Source organism: Falco naumanni, chromosome 9, assembly GCF_017639655.2.
Source record: "Falco naumanni isolate bFalNau1 chromosome 9, bFalNau1.pat, whole genome shotgun sequence".
NCBI classification, from domain to species: domain Eukaryota; kingdom Metazoa; phylum Chordata; class Aves; order Falconiformes; family Falconidae; genus Falco; species Falco naumanni.
Window position 1 is genome coordinate 6,274,234 of NC_054062.1, and position 18,173 is coordinate 6,292,406.

The window sequence follows — 18,173 nt, forward strand, 5'->3', positions numbered from 1 at the left end:
CATGCTGTGGCCACCACCACATTCCCCTGTGGGTCCAGACCTTCCAGCTGAAACAGTTTCTGCCTCCCAAGGGATTCGGGGGCATGGCTCCCATTCACAGCCCCAGGCTCAAAACTTCCTGGGAACCTGACAGCCCTTCCATTACGTCAGCCTGGCAGTGGGTCCCCATGGATGCTGCAGTGGCCACGCTGGGGGCTGCCATCCCCGACGTCATCCCCCGGTGGGCCAAGTGCTGGAGGAGCCATGGAGTGGCTTTTAGGAGGATCTTCTTTGGGGGATGCTGAGGTGCTGTGGCCTTGGGGAGCAACAGGGTCTTTCTCAGTGCGTGTCTTTGGGGTGTCCCTGCGCTGACTCTTGGTAAGCCTGAAGCCTGCAGCAAGGCTCACAGGCTTTATCCTGCGAGACCACCAGAATAACGGAGGGTTAAACCCCACCATACCACCTCAGCCGGGAGCGTTTTTGCCACTTCACTTTCTCCCTGCTCTTACGACACAAAGAGCAAAGCTGCCAGTTTGCCCGGAATGACCTCTGTAACCTACAAACCTAACCCCTTCCTCAAAAAGACAAAAATCCCATTGCCTTGCACCTCCATCTGTTTAGCGAACAGTTTAACCTAACAAGATTAGCATTTGAGGTCGTCTCTTCTTTTACGTTTTTCCCCCGCCGTTTGCAAAGAAAACAGCATTGGATTTAGGACAAAAGCTTGAAACCCCTCATTTGTAAGTAGCACAGCCTTTGGAAACTGTTTTGTTCCAAAGTTATCTGGGGAGAGGGCTTGCGAATCCTCCCCTAAAGCAAACAGGAGTTGGCCAAGAAGCTTGGCCCGGGGGAGGATGGAGCCCAGCACGGGGCACTTGTGCCCAGCTGTGCCCACTGCGGCCTTGGGGAAATTTCATCAGGTTATTCCCCCCAAGGAGGTTTGCAAAGAGAGAGGGTTGTGGTAGCAGGGAGAGGCTGCGGTGGAGTGGCTGGAATAGGAGGGAATTGGGATTCACGTTTCCTGTTCCCCCACAGACTCCCTTTGGTGACGTTCTGGTGCAAACCTACATCCCTGCATCCGTGTTGGGAAAGCGTGGGGAGCGCATCTCATCCGCGGGGGCGATAGACGAGGCCGTGGCAGGACGAGGGTCATGAAAGAGCAGTGAGCATCAAAGCCAAATTAACCTGCATGGGGACACGAGTGGGGTTTTGTCTTTATGTATGTGTGTGCTTGTTCCTTAAACACCAGCGCATTCCACCACCAGCCCCTTCCCGCAGGCTGAGCTGCCTGGCCCCCCGCTGCAGCCTGGCACTACCCAGAGAGGTGATGGCCTAAAGAGTCCCCAGGGAATCGTCGTCAGGGCGGGGGAAAAAGGTAAAGGGTTTGATTTTCATTCTTTGGGACTGTTTTCCCCTCCCTCATCTCCCGCCTGCCCCCTCCCTTTTTGCCACATTGTGCTGAGCTTGAATCAGGCCTTCACAAAGGGGATTAGAGGCCGGTTGCTGATAAATAGCAAAGCAGGTTGGAAGCGTGGGAACCAGCCATGGCGCAGCACGGAGGGACATTCCTGCTCCGGAGGGCCAGGCGGGAGCAAAAGTCCAGGCTAACCCCAGGTCACCCGGGGGACCCAGTGCCTGAGAAGATTTGTTCGGACACTGGCTTTTGTTGTGCACAGTTCCGTGTCAGCCCAGCGTGTCTCTCGCTGCTATTGATGGGGAAGGAAAGCACTATTGTCAGGCGCCTGAGGGCCCCCCTTTCACTCCTGCGCTTTCGGGGTGACGTCAAGGCAGTACGTGGGAACCCGACCAGCCAGCCCGGAGCAGGGCGAGCCATCCTGGTGATGCTCCATGTCTGCCGGCCCGCTCGCAAGGCGAGTATTGATGCTCAAGGGGTCCCCGGGAGCTGAGCATCACCTGTGGGGCCAGGAGCTGTGCTTTCCCCCTTGCAAGCCATCCCGGCACTGCCCGGAGAGCCAGGGCTGGGCAGGACAGATGCTCCAGCAGACAGCTGGGTGGGAACGTGGAGGGCGTTCTGCTTTATCTCAGCCCCGGCGTTATCAGTGAAATTTCCCAAAGGCAGGGAGTGAGGCAGGACCGTGCCAAAAATCCATGTCGGGAAATGGCTGCTGGATGAGAGCGCGGCCACCCAGCCCTGCAAGTCCCAGGGGTGTCTGCAGTGTCAGCTCGCACCCTACCTGGACACCTGCAGATGGGTTCAGCGTTCCCTCATCCTCAGGCGCTTATCTGCTGACATGCTTTTAATCTCCACCTGGAGATCCTGGGAGAGGTGGCAGAAGGGCCCAGGGCTGGATCTAACTCTGCCCTCGGTCCGGCTCCTGCTCTGGCCTCTTTTCAGGAAGAGGACGGGCAGGGAACTTCCCCGATGAAGCACTGCAGGGTGTGCAGTAAGGCTGCCCTGACCAGCTAAATGAAGCTCAGCTGCTTTGCATCTGGTGCCGAGGCTCACTCCAGCATTGCGGAGCATCTGGGGACAGGCGGCATGCCAGGGAGGGAGCCTGCTGGGAAAATCGCTCCATCCCGCCTCTGGCTTCTCCTCCTGTGACCTGACAGTGCGGAGCTGTAGGTGACCTTGGACCCTGCAAGCTGCCTGGTCCTGGTTGGAGCTCTGCATGTTTCATCTACCATCTTGTGTCTCAGAAGATGAGCTGAGCACCAAAACTGGGACTTGCTGCCAGCCGTTTCTCCTTTGAAGCCTGATTTTGCTGCCAAAGGCTCACCAAGAGCTGAGGCTCCAGCACCCCATCCTCCGCACAGGGGCCACCGGGGTGGGGTGACTCCACAGCTGCCCCTGAAAGCTCAAATGAGCCAAAGCCAAACAGTCTAAACAGCCAAATCTGTATCCAAGTGGGACCCACAGGCTTTGCATCCAGCAGGGAGGCAAACAGGGGAGAGCAACAGATATATTTGCTGCCACTGGGTCCTCTGATTACATCCCACCACGCAGGAAGGAAAAATAAAAGCCTCCTTTTGGAGCTGGGATTACCCTGGAGGAATAGGGCAGCTCAAGCGGGACAGCGGGAATGTGGCTGCTCTGCTGCCAAGGATGCACGCTGCCCTTCCTGGGAAATCTGTGTGGGCAGCCACAGAAATATTCCTAGAGGTCACTTGGGAGTCTAGGAGTTGGAGGGGCAGTGTAGCTCTGTTAGGGCTGGGCAACAGCCAAGGTTTTTTTCAAAGAGCCGTGAAAAAAATGGGAACAGCTTCCGAGAAGTAGTGTTTTCATCATGCGCTGGTCTGGATCCTTCCGTGTGGGTGGAAGGAGTGACCTGGATGCATTTTCGGGGCCTTGCCTGACATGCCCCCCAGCCCCATACATGTCTGAGGGCAAGGACCCACTGTGCTGCATGCCACTGCTACGGCCTGCTGGTGTCCGAGTGCTGAGTCAGCACTTGGCAAGCCTGGGCTGAGCCTGGGTGTGTGCATGGATGAGGGGCAAGGATGAGTATTGGGATGGGAATGGGGGTGGGGATGGGGAAGAGGATGAGGAGGATGAGGATGGGGATGCAGGTGGGGTTGGGGACAGGGATGTTCTCCCGCTCAGAGCAGGTGGGATGCTTTCAGACATACCACCCTTGGTCCGGTCCCTATACAAACGCAACCGTGTTGCCTGAGCTCCTCCAGATCCCCACCACAGGCACCCACCACACACCCTGCCTGCCCACCTCCTCCTCCTCTCCTGTGGGTGCAGAGACCTGCAGAGCTGGAGGGAGCTGGGATGGGAACAGCCTGAGGCAGCTGAGCCCTGTGCATCCCGGCGCTGTCGGTGGGCACAGAGGGGCAGCTCCCTAACACCAGGAAGGGGATGATGCGCTTGGTGAGGATGCTCCTTCCAGCATCCCTTCGAGTGCCCGCAACCTGCTGCAAAGGCATCTCCTGCACCCTGCGTCAGCCCAAGACCCGCCGGCCTGCCTCTGAAACCCCACGGGGCACAGCATCGCTCACCCCCAGGCCAGGTTGAGCCCTCCTGGGGTGCTCAGATGAGCCGTCAGGCAAAGGATCTCTGGCCTCTCCCTCCCATCACAGCTCACCCCTGCAGACCTGCTGCAGGGACCCAGCCCCTTGCTGGCTGCCATGTGATGGGCTGCTGTTGGATCTCTCTATAGAAAATAAATAGTCCTGCAACAGGAGGGGATTTTATTATTATTATTCCCAGGCTATCAGAGTCTCCCCTAACCCTGCCTAATCGAATACAGCTGTTTCCTGTGCACTCAACAACAGGCATGCCGCTCTGCCGTCCTCCCGGCCGGTTTATTTAAGTAGGTAAGATCCGGATTTCCGGAGCGGAACAAACAGCGCCGGACGCCTGGACCACTCCAGCCCTGAACCCTCTGTGCCCCAGCGGTGCCCCCGCCACCTCCCTGAGCCTTTGGTCCCCTGCGGGGTCTCTCTGCCACTGTGATGGGGCAGGGGTGGCTTGTGGACATGCTGTCGGTGGCTGGTTTTATTCCGTTATTCTGGTGTCGGGAGAGGGCCAGCTCCCTTCTGCCAGAAGACCACATTTCTCTGGCTGGAGTCTTTAAGGCATTTGTTTGGGACACCTGAGGATCAGACCTTTCCATCAGTGGGATGCTGAGCCCGTGTGCCCCTCATGCAGCTCTGCAGACCCTGGCGCTGTGTCCCAGGGAAGAAGAAATGCCCTAAGTCAGTCTGTCTGCGATTAGTTAGAAAGATAAATAGTAAATGTGAGGAAAGGCAGGGTGGTTGTGTCTGGCAGGGGAGGGCAGGCTGGGAGCATCAGCGTGTGTTAAGACGGACTGTCAGGTTTTGCTGGGCTGAGTTTTGGGACTATTTTGCAGGGTTAGATTGAATTTGGATGGATATTAACCTTTGAGTTGCTGCAGACGTGCAAAACAATTCAACTAACAGGTGCTGATCACTTCCTTCTTTGTTCAACATTTGACCAGCCAGAAAGCACGCTTGAAAACTGGTTTTCTCCAGGATGCCTTGTTGGGGCTCATGAAGGCACGTTGGACACTGGGTCTTCTCAGTGTCCCCGTGTGGGAGATGTTAGCCAGGACGGACAAGACGGGTGCGTTCTGCTTGGGCATGGATGCCTTCCTCGTAAGGGGTTGGGTCAGAGCAGCAAGGACCACCCTGCCAGGGCTCCCCTCGCCCCGTCATCCCCAGCCCCACTGCAGGCAGGTTTGAGCTCGTGATGTTCATCGGCGGCAGCCCCGTGTGCGGGGAGCAGCAGTGGCTCTGCCACCTGCAGCCCTCTCAGCTCAGAGCCCACTTGTCCACGAGCCTCACCATTCACACAGCTCGTCCCTTTGGCTCTTTGCAGAAGAGCCATTTGGTGGTGTGAAAACTCTTTGGTGTTGATTACTGGCTTTTTGGGTGCAGTTATGTGATGTGGCAATGCTGACGTGTCCTGATGCCATGTGCCCCTGTGGTGTCTGTCCCGGCGTGGCACTCGCCGCTGCTGCCGCAGCACCACCGGGCCCAGTGCAGGCGGCTGAAGCGCCAGGAAACTCTTCACCTGTTTTATAGGACGCGGTTGGGGCTCACTCGGCTCCCCAGGGTGGGTCAGGCTGCCACCGCAGCCCCGCTGTCCCTGGGCCCCGTGGCCCCATCGCTGTTCCCTGGCAGAACCGGTGTGCACAGTGGCACTGCTCGGCATGAGCCCAGCCCAAGTCAGAGCCCCTTGCAGTGCTGCCACCGGCATGGCACCGCGAGCAGGTGGCTCCCAGGGGTGGCTCGGGTCAGAGCTGCCGCCAGGATGCAGGGCTGGTTGCTGCATGCAGCGAATGCCAGTGGTGCACAGCTGCCACGGGCGGCTCTCAGCCGGGCTCACGTGAGAGTCCCAGAGATTGGGGTGCTCCACATGACCCTTGCTTTCTCTTTCTTTTTTCTTTTTCTCTTTTTTCTTTTCCTTTCTATTTTTCTCTCTCACACTTTCTTGTGCTCGTTCTCACCCGGCTTTTCACATTACACAGCAATGCTCTCTTTGCAGTTCGTACCCATCAGGCATCTCGTGTAACGCTGCTGATAAGGACTCACAGCTCCCTGGCAGAGGTATTGCTGTGCACCCACGCGCAGACACCCTCACCTGTGTTGTGATAGTGAAGCCTTGTCACCTTTATACCAGAACCCAAAGATAAGCCATAGCTGGACCATGAACTGCAGGGTTGTTTGCCAGGGCAATGGTGAGCCTTCCTCCCGCCTGGGCTGGCAGTCAGGCAGGGAGGCTGGGACAGGTCCTTTGGGCTTTAAGGCTGGGGAACCACCTCGTCATCCATCACTGGGAGCACCAGGGCAGGACAGCTGCTGGGGCACATGCTCCCCATCCCGGCGGACGGGTTTTGCATCGGCACAAGTTAACCAAGATGAGCTGAGTTTGAGCAAACGTGAATGACAGCAGGTGCAAGCCTGGTGTCATCTTATTTGCAGAGAGAACCAGAAGAAATCATGGTGCCTTGATTCCTCTGCAGGCACCTGGGAGCAGCCAGATTTTGGGGGTCCTGAGCACTTTGCCGGTGACTGCAGAGGTGACAGAGATGACCCGTCCTCACCCACCACCCCCCTCCCAGCAAGCAGGGCCTTGCAGGGCAGGCTGAGTTCCCAGCCGTTTGGTCCGGCAGCGTCAGGATGAGTGCCGATGCCGGCACAAGCGGCCGGTGCCAGCTGCCGCGAGAGGGGAATGATTCGCACCTCCGGGCGGGAGATGAAAGAGCTGCTGGCACTTGGAGATGAAAGAGCCGGTGGGACTGCAGTGTGGGACGAGGACGGGAGGTGAGGGGAAGCCCTGAGAGTTGTTTTTCTTCTCATCTCTGCTGCACAGCAGGATGGCGGCAACCAGTGCCCAGCTTTCCCAAGGGCCGCAGCGGAGCGGGACCCTGTGCCAAGCACCGTGCCCAGCACCGCCGGCCCCTCCCAGCCCCCAGCTGAGATGCTGAAGTAGCAGTGGGACCCGCTGAGCATCTGTCAGGATGTTGCACGGAGGAAGGGGGGCTCTGGGGGTGTTTACCAAAGGAGTCGGGGGGGATTGTTGCATGGAGGTGCCGCTCCTGGTCCTGCCTGTGATTGTGCCAGCTGCTTGGGGTCGTCCCTGTCACCCAGCGTCAGGTGCCATTGCACAGTGGTGACACAGCAGTGACACAGCCGTGGGTGAATCTCCATCTCTGGTTTCTGTGTGGTGAGGCCGGGGACAGGACTCAGTGGCTTATCTGAGAGTGGCAGGGGAACGGCAAACCTCAGTGTTCCTAGTCCTTGGAACTTCTGTCCCCAGGCAGGAGCGTTCCCATGTCACACCGCGTCGGTGCAGCATGCAGCGAGAGCCCAGCAGGAGCGGTGCCCTGTGCTGTGCCATGCTGCCGTGGCACACCACGCTCCCCCCAGCTCAGCCCTGGGCTCTCGGGTGCAGGGTGCGCATTCGGCCGCACCAGGACCAGCCGGGTGCTCTCCAAGGGGGTGGCTGTGCCTCGGGGTGGTCTCTCAGCGCTTCCTCTGCCGTCTCTGCTCAGACTCTGTAGCTCCACAGAGTACAGGCAGCACTGAGGCAGGTCTCCTTTGTGATGGGGACTTAATAATCTCTCTCTAGCCTCTCCTTTGCCTGAGACTTTGTCCCTGTAACCTTTTGCTTTGGTGCAGTTTGTCCCCCGTGACTCATGCAGAGCAGTGAGAGCAGAAGCTGATGCTCTGGCAGACGGGCACACGTGCCTGCCCAGAAAGCCTCAGACTTGGAGGTTTGGACTTTGTCTTGCCTTAGACTTTGAGTTTGAGCTTCCAACACCAACTGGCAAGCTGGTTCCCTCCAAAGACCCTAGCCGGGCACCTGATGAAGGCCTGTTTTCCTTTCTGTGTATCATTTTTGTATGCTAGAGCTTGTGCAAGGGCCTCAGCTGTTGCTTTGAGGAGCCTCAACCTTGCAGGTACCCATGGAATGGGGCTGAGCAGAACCTCCCACCCAGCTGCTCCCTCCAGCTCTCCCTCCCAAGGCGAATACCGAGCCTGCTTGCCCCAGGCTGCTGGGGCTGAGCTCAGAGCGTTTTATCCTCCAGCCCCGGCCCTGTGTGTCCCAGAGCTCTGCCAGTCTGCGGGACCTCCTGGCAGGCTGGCCGTGCCCAGAGGCCCTGCCCAGCTAAAGGACAGTGAGGAAAAGGGCACTGAGCCCTCTGACATGGCAGGTGGGGACCAGCAAGGCTTTGGGGACCCACAGAGAGTGTTGGCTGAGCATGCTGATGGAGCCAACGAGGTCTCTGGCTTGGCGTCCACATGACCTGGACTGCAATGCCCTCATCACTGCATGGACTGAACAGGAATATGGGGTGGGGGACAGTCACTTGTTTCAGCTTCAGGTGTTGCATTTGAAGTTAATTTTCATTGCCTCAGCGTGGCTTGGTTGGTTCTGAACCTCTTTGAAATGATTGGGTTCAGGTGGACCTCAGATGGGGGAAGTGGAAAATCCAGAACCATCTTCTAAATCCATCTCTCCATTTGTCTTCTGGCTGGTCTGGCAGGTCCGGGGCTGCTGCCCGCCCCGGGGACGAACATGCTTGCTCAGACAACCCTGTGCATCTCCCACGCTGGATCCGGGTGTGCTGGACACGTGGAGCTGGAAAGGAGCTCCTGGGAGCTGGGCTGGGCTGAAGGTGCCAGACAAACCCTCCTGGCTGCTCCTCTCTCACAGCGGCAGCAAGTTTGCCAGTGCTCTGCCTGCCCCTTCCTGGGGAGCACCAACCTCTTCAGGACCTGTGGGATTCAGCTGGCACCAGGAAGCCCAGGGACGACAGCCAGGGGTACAAGGATCCCGACTCAGCTCCGCGCCTCTCCTCTGCACCAGCTCTCCGTCCTGCCTCGTCCGCCCTGGCTGCCGGGTAAGGATCACTTCTCGCCTCGCACACAACTTAACGCTCATGTTCTTGGCTCAGTTTTGTGGCTCAAAGGTACTTCTGAACCGTGGCGATCACTCGCCTGCATGCTCATCTCCATTACGCAGACCCGTGTGTGCAGAGGTGCTGCCGCGGTCAGTGCCAGCACGGCGGGCAGGCTTCGCCCTCGCTGCCGCAAGCGCTGAGGCACCTGTGCTGGGCAGCGAACTAAACCTGCTCCCGGCTTTCCCAACCCGTCTGCCAGACACTGAGTGACCCAGGAGTTTTTTGAAACCAGCCCAGAAAGGCACTGGGAGACAGCCTGCGTTTATCATGCTTCTGCTTCCCCCTGAATTCCAGTCCTCTGGCGTGTTTAGAACAACCTGATGACCCAAATCTGACTGCAGCAGCTGAGAAGAAAAGTGACCTTCTGAAAAGAGCAGCCCAGGAGAGCAGCCACGCGTGCTTCGGGCCACCCTGGGCCGCTGCACCCAGCCACGCCACGGAGAGGAGCAGCCAGGCAGCAACAAACTGTTTCACCGGTTTTAATTCAATTACTTTTTAAAACAGCGTGTAGCAGCGATGACACCTTCACAGCATCCCGTGGCAGCAAAACATCTCTGGAACCTGTCACCAGCAGCTTGTGTGAAACAGCTTAGTGGGCTCGGGCCAGGATCTAATAAACATGTGCATGCGATGTGAAAACCACCTGCCTCTTTGCTGTGGGACCCACCAGCAGAGCTGGGGAAGCAGAGGGTCAGCCAGGGCCAGCAGCTACCTGGGGGACCTGGAAAAGTCTCCCAGCCCTTAGGGACTGTTGTGGGTTGTGGGGTCAGGGAGGGAGCTGCCTTCAGAGCTGACTGCAGGTGGAGGCAGACAGGAAAGGAAGCAATAGAGGTGGCGGGAAGGAAAAAGGAAAAAAAAAGGGCATGCGTCCCTCCTTCCTCCTGCTTTCCTTATTAGAAGCACAGAGCTGGTGGAGGCTGCAGGGCAACAAGTGAATCTGGGATTTGTGGGGTCTCACAGCCAGGTGGGAAGGCAAGGATGTTTCCAGGTGTGGGACCCTTCAGGCATTCAGCACCCGCTGTGGCCCTGGGCACTTCTCAAGTCCACTTCCCCAAGCTGTCAAAGGTCTCCAGCCAAAACTGGATCAGAACAGATGTTTCTAAAGTGAAGAAATCAGGAAAAATTTTCATTTCAAGATCTCTCCTCTAGCCCCTTGTTTATCTCAGCATCAAAGAGCTGCAGTGGGCAGAAGCTCAAATTGCTGACCCAGACAGGTCTCGTTTAATTAAAAGCCTGAGCAAGGAGGGTGTTACCCCAACTGTTCATCTTCTCACGCGATGTCTGCCAACGGCTGGGGCAGGGGAGCATGGTCCACGGTGCTGCCATGTTTCCCAGGGAGGCAGTTGCCTGCTGTGCTCGATGCTTTTATAATCTGTCTGCTCTAGATGCTGACCTGCATCGTCAGGTGTTGTGCAGATGGATTTTTCCGTGGCCCAGCGATGCTTTCCCATCCTCACTTCCCACTTTTCAGGGCAGCCTGAAGGGGAGTGGGAGTTTCAGATGTTGCAGCTCCCAAGGTCCGTTGGTCAGCGGTGCGGAAAGAACCAGCCTGAGCCCTGCAAACTGCTTAAGGGGAGCCTGGGGTGAGCTGCAGCAGCTCCAGTGGCCGAAGGGGTCTAGGGACCCCTGTCCAGGGGGCAGCTGGGCCAGCACCCGCTAATGGGGAAGGGCTCCCTGCAGCGTAAACCCCAGGGGAGGGAGTCCCCCTTGCACCCCTACCAACAGCCCCGTTCATCTCTCCCCATGGCCCCACGGGGGGGACAGGCAAGGGGGACCTCAGCCATCTCAGGGTCTGGAAGAAAGACCCCTCGCCCTGGGGAGAGGCTTCCCCTGCTCTGCTCCACTGGGGCAGCGTGCCTGGCTGGCCCCCGACTCACAGAGCCCCTTCCTCCCCCCAGAGCATCGGCTGGGGCTCGGCAGGATCTGCACCGAGCCGGCAGGGACGGCTGGCCCCCGAGCCCCCGCTAAGTGCTTGTGGGGTTGGGTTTTTTTCCGCTCCTGGGAACCAAGCGCCAGCTTTTGTTGGCGAACAGACCGTAGCTTTCATGTGAAAAGGTTAGTACAGTATGTTAGTTCCTAATGAGGGGATAATAGAGTCTGATTCTCACACCCCAGGGACTCAGAGGTGACAGCAGCACGGGAGAAGGGTATTTAACACCTTCGCCCTGGGAACCTTTTCCCTTCGCAGCCAGAGTCCCCTGGCCTTGCCAAGAACAGGGAGGAGGAGGAGGAGGAGGAGGAGTGTGGTTCAGCGCCTTTGTCCCCGCTTCCCTCTCACACCCCAATCCCATCCCATGGGTGCACGCGTCCTGGCAGTGGGGGCAGCTGGCAGAAGAGCCTGGGAAACAGCTGATAAGTCAGGACCTGCCCCCCCCATCATGGTGTCAGAATCTGCCCAGCTCTGGGCATGGTGGGGAGGCTGCGGGTCACAGCACCTGGCGGGGATGCGGTCCCTGGGACCGTGTGTGTGGGGAGGTAGGGGTGAGCCCCCGGTGTGCGCGCTGCCCAGATGATGTGTGCCCCCGGTCTGCGTCCCCATGGTTGTCACCTCCCTGGCTGCCTCACAGACGTGTCTGTGCTGGGACTGGGGCTCACGGTGCTACCTGGGGCATCCTTGGTGGACCGGGATGCAGGGGCAGATGTGTCCCACAAAGCCCAGGCAGCGCAGCACGGCCGGTGTGCTGCGTGGGGAGGATTTAAAGGCCCTGCTGCCCTGCCTCGCTTTTCCTAGAAAAATCAAGCTTTCTCCCTAAATCTAGCCTCTCATCCTATCCTTCTGCAGCGGCTTAGGATGGTGACGGGCCCTGCGAGTGCGTGGCACCTGGGGGCAGCCTCACGTGTGGCCGTGGCCCCCTCCAGGGCTGTCAGTGCCCTCCCAGGTAGCAGATACAGGTTGGTGTTGCTGTTTTCTCAGGGGGAACAGCACCCAGCGAGGGCAGCCCGGACGCCAAGGTGAGGTTTCGCAGGGGCCATCGCCTGCCCGGTGGCAGAACCCGCAGTGCCGGAGGCAGCTGGAGGAAGGAGCCGCGCTGGGGCAGGACGGGAGCCTCCCAAGGGAGCACACTGCTACTGCTCTTCTAACTGTGAGCACCCGAGCTGGATTAAACCCCCGGCTGCTGTATTTATTGAGGGAGTTCAATTCAGACTGCCCGTGCGTGCGGGGATCTGGAATGTCCTCAGAGCAGGAGAGACCAGTTTTGCCAAATTCCACCCCTACAGGATGCCGAATTACAAGTGTTATCGCCTAGGCTGTCACTCCACTCAGAGCCTTTCAGGGCACACCACCTTCCCACTACTTAGCAATCTTAGAAATGGCAGATTTTTGCAGTAACCCTTTCCTGGGTGACCTGTTTCTTGTGCTGAGGTGGCACATGGGAAACCCCCAGTTTGCAAGTCCCCCCCTCCAGGAGCCGCCTGTTCATGGTTTGCTGGGTCATGCTCTGGTGGGACAAGGGATGCTGAGCTACATCATGCGAGCAGCTCAGGGCTGGGTCAGACACCACAGCATCAGGGAGGGGGGTCTTTGGAGGTATGGTCTGTGCCTGCTAGAAACAAGGTGCTGAGGAATTACTACAACTAATGGCAAACTCTGTGTTTAATACTGTGGGGAGGGCTGGCTCCTGTGGTGCTCGCCGGGCTTTGCCAGCTCACCACCACCATACCCACCCTGGCATTCGGGGGCTCCACGGGTGAGTCTTCAAGCTGCCATGCCCCTGCCTGCTGACTTGCGTCTCTCCTCGCTCCCGGCAGTGCCTGGCTTCGTTGCTCATCTCTTTTTGTGCTTTTTCTCCACCATTTTTGAAAATAGCAGGATGCCAATTCCAGCCTCCCTGGGTTTTCCAGCAGCTTTACTCGAAGGGTGTGTACTCTCGTTCCCACGTCTCGGTTTGCAGTGACACGAAGCCGATGTCAATGCCTCCCTGTCCTCCCCCGTGGGGCACAGACCCAGAACAGACCCCTTGCAAGGCACTGGGGCCGGGCTCTGGGCTGCTCACAGGGCTGGGATGTCCTCTGCTCCCCAGAAAATCCAGAGGAAAGCAAAGGGTGGGATTTGGAAGGAGACAGGCTTTGAGTTGGGTCTTTCTGCAGGGACCTCTGCATCCTGAGGCTGGTCATCTCCCCCAGCCTGCTTAACTTTGGAGATTTTTTGGTCAGTTGAAAGTGTGGGAGCACGTCTGCTTACCTGGGGGGACAGAAAAGGGGCTCAAGCCCAACATTGCCTGCCCAGGCATGGAAAAGGCTACGGGGCTGGGGTGGGGGAGGTCAGGAAAGCAGCTACTTAAGACCAAACAAAATGTCACAGTGAGGTGTGATGATGGTCCGTGCCTGCAGGTCAGCATTGCAAAGCACCCAAAGAATGAGAATCTAATATTTTGCTTGTCTGTTGGGTTATTTTTAAATATCCCAACTTCTGGAACAGGGGAACCAAACTGTGGTCCAGGGCTGGGGAGAGGAACCAGTGGCCCCAGAGACTGGCCGTGAGAGTGATGAAGTTTGGCAAGAATTTGCTTTACTGAAATAGGAGCTCTGAGGTCCAAAAACCCACCAGGTCTGAAGACAGAGCTTGTGGGCTGTGCTCTACAGCTGCTATAAGGCATGGCATGAAATATTTTTAGGACAGTGGGTTGGAGAGACACTGGCCTTTCGTAAGGTGCTGTACAGACACATATGGGCAAGGCGGAGTCGTGGTCCCTCTCCATCAGCAGGCAGTTTCTGGGTCATAAAGGCCAGATGTGGGGCTGTGGCGGAGCAGCTATTGCCTGGCTGTCCTTTGCACCAGGCTGATGCAGGTGTGGATGCTGCCTCTTGCTTCTCCAGGCGGTGCTCCCCCCACTGCTGTGCGGTGGGCGCAGGCACTCCAGTTCCCATGATGGGGAGCAGGCAGCCAGTGGCTGGCAGCGGTGGCATTGCCCGTGGTGTGCTGGTCTGCACGGCCCCTTCTCGGACTGCTCCAGCCTGGACCCGTCCTCCAGAGAGGTGGGCAGCAAGCAGACAGCTTGCTGGCCCGAAGGTGGGTGGATTGCTGCAGGTTGCCCACCCTGGTACACGGGTTTGCATCATCCCTGGGCCCAAGGGGCATCTTTCTGGGTCAACCTGCGTGAGCCTGTTTGCACTGGAGGAGATGTTTTCCAGCTGAGATAGCCTGGGCCTGAGAAGCAGACATTCCCTCGCTCAAGTGTGCTGAAATGTTTAATTAGAGTTTAACAGCAGCCTGGGAAAAAGGTGTCTTGTCATATTTCTGGGCTGCGTTTTGTTGTTGAACTGCTAGCCCTGTATGAGCACAGCCGAAGGAGACCCGCCGCACAATGAGCCCTTTATGTGCCTCTCCCCACAGCTCGCCCCGACCCTGAACTTTCCCATTAGCTGTTGGCGCGGTGCCCTCACGCATGTGCCCAGGAGGGAGCCAGCTCTGCTCCACACCCGGCAGCCGGGACGGCACGGGGATGGGAGCGACAACACCGCTATGGCTTTTCCTCTTGTTTGGGGGTTGGTTGGTTGCAGGAGAGGGGACAGTGTGGGGTGTCCAGAGGAGAGGACATCCCACCAGCTGTTTGTGTATGTTCAGATGAGCCCAAGGTGCCCTGCTCTGAAGAAGGCTCCAGCCGATGGCCGTAGGGATGCAACGTGACGGCCGCACACGTGGCAGGATGCTGGGGTTCAGCAGAATGGCACCCAGGGACACAGCGTTCGCCTGTGAGGGACCCTCAGCCAAGTGTTTCTGCAAATGCTGCCCACAGAGATCAAAGATTCCATTTTTCAGACCCCAGCAGGATTCAGCCCTCAGTCCCGTCCATCTGCCCCCACACTGGGAAGGGAAAATGCTCAGCCCTGCCTGGCTGGTGGAGCCAGCGAGGCTGCAGGACAGGATCCTCAGCCCTCTCCATCACCCCCTGGGCACCTGGGTGGACCTTGGGGAGCAAGGTCCAGAGGGAGCTGGGGAGGAGGAATGTGAGGAATGGAGCACACACCTTCCTTCCCCGACTTCGCCTCCACCAAGAGCCCATCAGCACTTTTCATTCACAGGTATTTTTTTCTGCAGGGTGAATAATATTAAAGTTTTGCCACCACTTGCCTGCTGATGTCCTGTTCATCAGCAAAAAACCAAAACCAGGTTTGTTGGGGCTGGATCGCTCCTCTTTGCCAGCTTTCCCAGCTTTCTGTCCTCTAGGTGGCCACTGAAACAGTAGAGAGCAAATCCCTTGGGTCTAGCAAAAAGCCTAAAAAAAGGCCACGTGTTTCTGTGTATATTATTATTCCTTTTTTACTTTTTTTGTGTGTGTGTGACACAAACGCGATGCTCTAGATGATAGCTCGCCGGGCCCCCCGGTGCGGTGAGAAGATGTGAAGGTGTTGAGGCTCCCCAGGAACATGCCTGTCTCACCGCGGTGACCTCACATGTCACTGACACGCTGGGGTTATGTTAGCACGTCTGGGAGGTGTCGGGCTGGGAATGCAGGGAACTGGTGCATGAGGTCTCCTGGGGTTTCCCCTTGCTCTGGCAGCAGCGGCTCATCCCCGTACTGCTCCCCTGCTCCCAGGGGCTGTCCTCTTGTAGGTCCCAGTCAGTGTGGCCTCTTTCTGAGACTGTTTTTGGGGGATCCTTTTGGAGAAGTCCTTCAAGAGCTGGTGTTTTCCCTCGAGGTGAGATGCACATGGGTGTTTTCAAAGATGGTGCTCCCTGTGAGCAACCCTGTGCTGCCAGAGCCCAGCCATGCAGCTGCACGCTCTGCTCCCCCGTGGGACGAGCTGTACCACCGAGGCCAACGGCTGCACTGGCTGGTGAGAACCTCCCAAAGGAGCTGAGCACCAGCCTGGTCCTCACCGAAATCCCTACTTCTTCCACCCTTGCTCTGCCAAAGGTTTCTCAGCAAGTTTGGGGCCCCTGTGGCAGCACATGGCTCCCGCACCTTCATTCACAGTGTGTCCTACAGCCACACTGGTCCAGCTTCAGTCCCAGCGGTGACAGCATCGGTTCCACCCCTTCCAAGGCTTGTCTAGAGAGAAGGATGTCGGCAGGATGAATTGGGAATGTGGTCCTGGGTGTTAAAGTTGCTCCCTACTGCCTGTATTTCCCTCTGTCCTTCTCTGGACATGCAGGCACTGTGGGCAGAAGCTGACGCCTTTGCGCAGAGGGTGGCAGGTGATGCCATGGGAGAGCTGTGGAGACCTCCTGCTCCTCCTCCTCCAGGTATGGTGACGGGGACAAACGGCAGTGGGGACCATCCCAGACTGCCTGGGAGGATTGTGCAGAAGGAACGACTGTCACCAAATTTGCTGGCAGGACATGCCATTTCCATGGTGACATCCTGGCTGAGCCGTATGACCAGCAGCACTGCGATCCCCTCCATTGCTGCTCCGTTTGTCAGGAACCTTTCCCAGCCCTGACGGCCGTGCGAGGTGAGCAGGGTCTGCGCTGACAACAACTTTCTCCCCAGCAGCCTTGGCCTGTGTTTGAGCTAATGCAGGCAAGAGTATGGGATTTCTGTGCTCTCTGTGAGGACGAGGACAAGTCTCGACTCACAGCAGGGAGGATTCAAGTTAGATCTTGAGCTGCGAGGAGAGCGGTGCCTGGGGAGGCTGGGCGTCTCCATCAGCAGAGGCTGCTAGGAACGGCAGACAGCTCACGGGTAGGTCTGCTTCTCCCCTGGGGGCTCTGGTGATGTGGGGGCCCTTCGTATCTAGAACATCTGGGCAGCTGCTGCTGCCTCCATGGAGCAGTGAGCCCCTGAGCACTGCTGAGCCCTGTCTGGGCTGGGCTGGGACCAAGGGAAGAAGCCCTGCCTGGGGACCCGCAGAGCTGTCAGAGAGCAGCCCTGACACCACGGTGAGGGACAGCTGAGGCTGAGATAAAGCTGCTGCGTTTTCCCCTCTGCTGATGGCAGCGGGGGAGTGCCCAGCCCCGGGCTAGGGAGCTGTCTGGGGTGGGATGAACCTGCAGGAGCACCTGGCACCCCAGGGTGCCTTTCAGTGCTGCTCACACGAGGGAAGGATCTGGCCCTCTTGGGCTGCAGCCCCTTCATGCTGGCAGGTGTTTGCTGATGGGCTCCCCCCAGCCTTCTCCCCAGCACCCTGGGGGTTGAGCACAGGTTTGAAGGGGCTGGTGTCTTCTGGAGGGGCTTTGGGAGCTGTGAGGCCGCCAGCCAGGATAGAGTCAAGGTACTTGGTGCTGGAGATGGCTCCTCTGGGCAGGAGCGAGGAGCTGCTGTGCATTTCTTCTTGCCAGTGATTGGAAATGAAAAGTCACCGGGAGAGACCCAGGGAGCAGCTGGACAGTGGCACCTGGGAATTAAAGTGACCTCGAGAGAGGCGAATCCACCTGGGTCCCAAGAGATTTACGTATGATGGAGAGCATATTCCAACTTCGTTATAACAGTAATGGCAACAACTGCATTTGCAAAGGCAAACATTGCTCCATCTCCCCACCTCCGACCCTGGGAGACCCCACGAGGTGCATCACCACCACCACCGGCTTCCCACCGAGGTGGCTGCACGGTGACCCTCCTGTCCCTCCTGTCCCACCTGCGGGTGGTGGCCAAGCAAAGCGAAGGGGAAACAGGAGCCCCCCGCTCTGCTCTGTGCCCAAAGCCCCCCTCTCAGGAGCAGCACCCCAGCCCTGGGTCAGGGCAGGCTCTGCCCAAGATGGGTCCCAGTTTCATTTTGCACCCTCCATGGGGTGCTGGGCACCATGGGTGCGCAGGCAGGGTCCTGCTGGCTGCCCGCAGGAGCAGGGGTAGCATCCAGCCCGAGGGCATCCCAGCTCGGGGGCCAGAGCCCAACGGCAGAGCCACCATGGGGGGCCCAGCTCCACCGAGCACCACGGGGAGGGCAGCTGCTGACGGTGAGGCGGCTGCGTGTAAGCAAGAAGCCACGTCCGTGGGGCCGGGCCGTGACACACCGGGGTGACTGCCAGCTCCTCTGGCACACCCGCAGCGAGACACCGAGCCAACAAACCCGCTGCACCGCGGGTGCCCCTGTAGGCAGGGGCTGCCCGTGCCCCCCAAGTGCTCCTCCTTCTCACCAGCTGCCCGTGGGCTGCCATGAGCAAGCCCCCCCGCCCACTACCCATCACCCCGGGGCTGCTGGCTGCCCCGGCGGGACCCCTCAGCTCAGGGATGTCCCCACCAGGGCTGGGGAGCAGCACGAGGCTGGCATGCTCCTTGCCTGAACCACGGCTTGTTCCCAGAGCTCCCCTTGGCCAAGCAAGGGTTTTGCAGCCCTTGTACCCTGTCAGGGCAGGATCTGGCCCTCACGCCCGGCTCCTTCCCTGCCCCCTCTGTGCCCAGGCAGTGATGCTTT

At 58.5% G+C, this 18,173-nt stretch overlaps 1 protein-coding gene across 4 annotated transcripts in view; it reads left to right on the top strand.

Annotated features, from left to right (window-relative positions):
• The window catches only part of EXD3 (exonuclease 3'-5' domain containing 3), a 290,758-nt gene that overhangs the window by 248,970 nt on the left and 23,615 nt on the right, over positions 1-18,173 (top strand). For 2 of the 4 annotated variants that reach the window (XM_040606939.1, XM_040606941.1), the window contains exon 21: positions 8,460-9,565. The exons of the other annotated variants lie outside the window; for them this stretch is intronic. In XM_040606939.1, coding sequence (XP_040462873.1) covers positions 8,460-9,086 — 627 coding nt within the window. In that variant the 3' untranslated portion in view covers positions 9,087-9,565. Of the gene's footprint in view, positions 1-8,459; positions 9,566-18,173 lie in introns of those variants that run through there. 4 annotated transcript variants of the gene reach the window in all.